This window comes from Chinchilla lanigera, unplaced genomic scaffold, assembly GCF_000276665.1.
Source record: "Chinchilla lanigera isolate Chin_1 unplaced genomic scaffold, ChiLan1.0 scaffold00108, whole genome shotgun sequence".
NCBI classification, from domain to species: Eukaryota; Metazoa; Chordata; class Mammalia; order Rodentia; family Chinchillidae; genus Chinchilla; species Chinchilla lanigera.
This window is the reverse complement of record NW_004955509.1, coordinates 5,045,718-5,051,717: the sequence shown is the minus strand read 5'-3', so window position 1 is coordinate 5,051,717 and position 6,000 is coordinate 5,045,718. Positions and strand designations below refer to the sequence as shown.

Sequence of the window (6,000 nt, the reverse complement as noted above, 5' to 3'; positions counted from 1 at the left end):
GGGGAGGGGAGGGGAGGGAAAAGGAAAAGGAAAAAAATGAAATCAGCAAGCAATAACTATAAATTTAATGATTTCTCAATTTCTAATTTCCAATTTCTAATCTCAATTTCTAATTTCCAAATATCTACACTAGTTCCTAAATAAGTGAATTAAGGGTGGGAATTAAAATTCATATCAATTTCCAAATTACTATTATCAAACATCAGAGAACATTAGGACAGGTGAGAGAGGTGGAGGTAAACTGATCAAATAACCCAAGAGATAAACCAGTTCAAATAATTTTCTGCTCCGCGGCACCACTGGTTCATGTCCCTCCAGCATGAGGACAGTAAGGGCACCCTACTGTTGTTAACTTCAAGACTGACAAGTCCTGAAGAATCCAAGCTCATACCTGTACATATTTCGCACATTTTCCACTGGAATTATAATTCTTTCAGTTTTCAGAATCTGTTGAACAAGTTCAGACAAATGGTAGCTTTTACAATGAATCAACTCCTTTGCTGAAATTTCCACATCACAGATCATTCGGCCACAGGTAGCATTTCTTTCACCAAATCCACTCCGGCTCTACAACACAGGGCCAAAATGAAAAGCCCATGGAAAGAGGAAATATCAATCTATCCTATTTTGAAGCTAGCACCAAAAATTACAATGATGAATTCTCATTCTTCCATTCATCAGATATTTTTGAACATTGGCTATGCATCTGACACTGCTCTGGCCACTTGGGATACAGTAGAGAAAAAAAATAAAAAATTAATGACTCCAGTTGAGATACACAAGAAGCAACATAAACAAGAAATTATATAGTCTGCAGAGGCAATATATATATGGCAAAAAAAAAAGGAAAATAGAGCAGGGTAAGAGGACAAGGAATTTGGGAGGACTGCATCTTAAATAGAGTGATCAAGACAGATTTCACTAGAAAAAGTCATATAAAGAAAAACTTGAGGGGTAAGGAGTTAGCTAGCAAGTGTTTGGATGAAGTGCTAATAATAAATGACCTTAACACCTTGAAGATATGAATAGGAAAAGTCAGAACAGTAGGCCCAACTCTGATCCACTGCAGTAGAATCCTCTAAAGAGCATTATAAAAGGCATAGATGTCTAAGTTCTCTGATGAGGCAACATTTTATTTATAAGTCTTAGGTAAAATAAGATTTTACGTACTGAGCAATACCAGGTTTAAGCATAAGGTGCTCCACATAAATTTCACCAAAACCTCCCCACATGAAGCAAGCAGGGAGAATAAAGAAGTACATGGGCTGTAAGAGTCCATCAGAATCTGGGTTCAAGTCTCAGTTGTGCCCTTTATTTGCTACACGATCCTGAGCAAATTATACTACCTTTCTGAGAATGTGAAATAAAACTAGAGTTGCTATGACAGATAACTACAACAAAAAGCACTTGTCCCACTGCTTTCTTATACTCCACATCAGCTCCCTTCTGTTCATTCTTCCCATCCTCCTAGTTCCTAGAAGTGGACAGTATTATCAAGTAATATGTAGGTGCTTTCTTTGTACACTATTCCTTGATTCTAATTGCTGATTTTAAAAACTATCACTGGGTTTTATAAATAAAATGCTACATACAAAGGTAAAGCTGTTTAGTGCCAAAAGTACTTAAGTTCCTATGGCAAGACAACCAATTCATATTTTTAAAATTATATTATGTTCCCTGGTAGCTTACCCCATAGAAAAAAGCCAAATGCGAAATAATATTTTGAAAATTATTATTACCCCGAGCTTTGGCATGTTGGATCGCTTCAGTCGACCTATCTTGGACCAGTGAGGAACTTTGCACACATTAATTCTCTGCAGCAGCACTTCCAGTTCAAACCCATAAATATTATGACCCTAGTCAGAAAAAAGAGGCAGCCAATAACATTATAACAAACGCAAATTAGAGGATGTATCTTCAAATGCACAGAATTTCTTTGCCCTTTCTTTTTCTGGTCTCTAATTGAAAACATCATGAGCTTACCTCCGATTGTGGGTCCTTTCTTCTTGAGGAATTTATTCATCAGCAGCATTCATTAGCCTTGACATTAACAAGGGTGCTACACAGATTGCTGGAATAAACTGTATTTCATACTAATTGATGCAAGGTTCATATGATGTCTTTTAATTTGCAGCTCATGCCTCAGAATGTCGGAGGCAAATGCAAATTTTTAATGTCCCACATTTCTTAGATGATCAGCAAAAGCTATATTCAAAAATTCCATTCTGATTCCTTAAAAACAAAGGCCCACCTATGCTGTGTGACACTTGACATAAGACTTCTTAGAAAACTGTGAAACTGCATTTGGGTTCTTCTTTAAGAACTGAATTTCAACGCTACTGAGTTAGAGCACTAATCAATGTACGAAATACCTGAAAGTAGTTCAAATAAGAAACTTAAAGGAAACAAAACTATATAGAGAAGAAAATCACTGAAAAATGCAGCCAGATTTTCCATTTCTATAATAGCTTCCTATTTTCATATAAAAATATTATTTACATGCCTGTTTATTAAAAATAGATGGTTTGAAAGAATTCAGACTGATAAACAGATTTTTATTAATTGTAATGAAAAATATGTACTACTACTTAGGGTAGATAAAATCAGAGACAGAATATTATTGCCACAGGCTGGGGGAATGGGGCACTAATGAGTATGAAGTTTCAGTTTTGGATGATAAAGAATTACGGAGATGGATGATGGTAATGGTTGCACAGTATCATGAATGCAGTTACTACCAAGTGAATCATAAATGCTTAAAAGTGGTCAAGGTGGTTAATTCTGTTATGTTGTACTACATACAAATATATATGTGTAAATGTGTGAACACACACATGCTGCACTATACATTTACAGCAGTTTTTTATTTGTTTACAGCAGTACTGGTGACTGAACTCAGGGCCTTAGCATTGAGCTACATCTTCAGTGCTTTTTCTACTTTGAGACAGGGTCTTGATAAATCACTAGGTTGCCCAGACTGGGGTTTGACTTATAATCCTCCTGTCCCAGCCTCCCTTGCCTGGCTTTTTATAGCAGTTTTGTCTACTAAATTACAATACCCAAAGTAGGTGGAAGTCTCATTTCCAAACTAGTATGCCTGGTGTCAGAGATCCAAATCCATGTTAAGTAGGTTCTAGTCTACATCTAGATTTCTCAGAGAGACACGGCTCTAACACCCGAAGTGAGGGCAGGTATCTTAAGCTCAATAACACCTCCTAGGGGTCCAAAACATTATCTGAGGTTGGGTCAAGGTCTAGTGTTTAGAATTTGCTTGGTGCTTTAAAGATAGGTCCAGAAATAACATAACGAAGGTGAGCAGAGACACTGGTAAAAATTCACAGGCTCTCAGGACCCTAGTCGTATTACTGCCAGATAAGGTATTCAGAAGGAAAACTGATCCTGAAGAAAATGGCAAACACTTCTACAAGGTTTCAATGTAACCAGATTACTGATATCACATTTAAATATAGGTATTTATAGCCTACCTTCCTCTGGAAAAAAAAAATATATATATATAAAATTTGATTCTTCGACCCAGAAAAATATACAAAAGGGGTATTTCTATTACAAAGCTTACGAACAAAGGAAAGCCAAAGGATATATAAAAGCAAAAATGTTGTTTTACAGCTCCTAGGAACTTGGGCAAAACAATTCAATGATTAGCTCTCATTTTTTATTAGAAAGATACCAAGCTGACAAGGGGAAAAAATTCCTAGTTCTGAGCTCTCTAAGGTATACGCATAGAGATCTGCTGAGGTCATAAAATTAAAATACTTAGTTTTGTGATTTGCATGAGAGCAAGGGAATTAAATTCCTGTGACCACTATACAAATGGGCCACTAAGCAAAAATCTTGAAGATACTAATATTTTCAGCATGTGTACTTACTGATGTGCTTGACTCTAAGTGTAAACAAGTGGAATATCCTAAACTACAACAATAATGCAAGGGTTGCTTTTAGATTGGAAAAAATTATCCGACAGTAGGCTAGGATTTTTTCTCCCTTTCTATTAACAGAAACTATTGCTATTCTTACCAGTCCATAAAGTCATTTCACTGAAAATATTCTTTGGTGCTCAAAGCTAAATAACCAATAAAAAGTGACCAATAAGATACACTGAAAAGAGCCAAAGAATGAAGAACTTCACCACATGACCAAACATCTACTCACCACAATGATATCAGGATCAAGTTTGTGAACTTTTGCAAGGAAAAAACCTAGCAGTGTTCTTTCTGTTTCAGCAACCTCAGCCTTTACTTTCTGTTAGATAGAAACATATTAGTCATTGATTGTTTAAAGTATTATACTTTGGCTTCTGGTCCAACCACGGTAAAATTTCCTAGGGTTAAAAGAAAGTACTCACTGCAAAACTAAATGCAGCAATGAAATTTCTGATTCCGGGTTTTGTACTAATAACTGCACAAAGTCTCTGAGGAGTTCATTCTAGTAATATGCATGTGAATAAAGTGAAACGTAAGCATTAAGCAACATCAAGAGCAGAAATGTCCTTCCACAGAGACATGTTTGTGTACTGGACACATTTTAAAGCATCTAAATCAGAGTATCTTTCAAAACATTACTTACATGTCACTGTTTATGTATTTATCAGGGAAAGAAATCCCAAGGATTTTATCAACTAATTTCAAATAGTGGTGTAAGAACAAATAAGTAAGAAACTAGACTAAAACATATATTTGAGAATTGTAAGTGTTTTAAGTATAAATAAAATCTATCTTCACACAAAAGGTTTCAACCTGGATTACTGAGTATAAATTAGGTATTTAAAAGGTCTGGTTTTATTAGAAATCTCTTAAAAATGAAAGTTGATGGCCATGTTTTCTACAGCTAGCTTGGTTAAAAAAAAAAATGTCCATTAGACTCTAAGAGTATTCTCCCAGGCCATTTTACTTCGATAGGTAGTCAAGGGCATGTCGTAAGTGATAGCCTAATCTAATAGTACACCCCAGCTACTGGGTTTCTCCAGCCAGTTTAAAATAATCTAAGTGGAACCTGAAACCTGACACAGTTACTTTTAATTTTGTCAAGTGAGGACCCTGACAAATCTACAAATGTATCAACACCACTGGGTGCTGGGGATTTAGCTCAGCGGCACAGCGCCTGCCTGGTAAGTGCGAGGTCGTGAGTTCGATTCCCGGTACGGGGGTGGGAGGGACCAACACCACTGTTTCACAAAAGGAACAACCAACTCTTCCCTCAAAAACAAATTCTTCCAGTTGAATACATTCACCTTTGTGAAAAACTCACTACATTATACTGCCCTCCCCCCCCATATCTCCATTTTCCTAAGGGCCCATGAAAACTTCTTCATGGACCATACTGAGAGTCTAGAGATTACTGATCAATTCTGGTTAACCTACGTTAACCTTGCCAAAACATGGCCCTATAATACCCACAGTATTCCCAACTTCATTTGGTGTCCCACAGGCTGGGGAGGGGCTCTATCCAACACCTTCTAAAACAGTAATCATATCATCATTCATTTTGGAAAAGCTTCTATATGAAGCTATATGAAGGTGGGTTTGAGCTTATTTACTGATACAATGCATAATTCCACTGTTTTCAGGTGGCAAAACATTTAAACATTGTCAGATAATATTTCTAGTTTTAGATTTCTAGTACATTTTAATGGGATAACACATTCCACCAGCTTGAACCACCAGTGGTATATGCATGACTGTCCCATTGGCCAGCTTCTACCACTGGTGCTACATGCACAACTGTCCCATAAGGTAGCTTGTACCAATGGTGGTACAAGTGGATCTAATCACTTTTATTGGTCTTTTTACTAATAAAATGATAAAGTCTATGAATGGACCAAATCCAGTTAGTTGTCTGAATTTTAATGATTACTGCCCAAGTATAAACATTAATACTGTTCATACCAATTTAAAAATATTACAATAATCAACGCTTGATTTATTTCATTAAATTAAAAGAAATGCATTTATATTCATGAGTAGTTTATCAATAATTAATTCC

The 6,000-nt window shown here is 36.1% G+C and overlaps 1 protein-coding gene across 2 annotated transcripts in view; it reads right to left on the bottom strand.

Annotated features, from left to right (window-relative positions):
• Pola1 (polymerase (DNA directed), alpha 1, catalytic subunit) overlaps nucleotides 1-6,000 on the bottom strand; it is a 312,299-nt gene that overhangs the window by 267,966 nt on the left and 38,333 nt on the right. The window contains exons 18-20 of one of the 2 annotated variants that reach the window (XM_005407854.2): nucleotides 4,171-4,260; nucleotides 1,740-1,856; nucleotides 392-567 (exon numbers count right to left, since the gene is read on the bottom strand). In XM_005407854.2, coding sequence (XP_005407911.1) covers nucleotides 392-567; nucleotides 1,740-1,856; nucleotides 4,171-4,260 — 383 coding nt within the window. The remainder of the gene's footprint in view (nucleotides 1-391; nucleotides 568-1,739; nucleotides 1,857-4,170; nucleotides 4,261-6,000) is intronic. The other variant, XM_013506296.1, reaches the window with a different exon arrangement.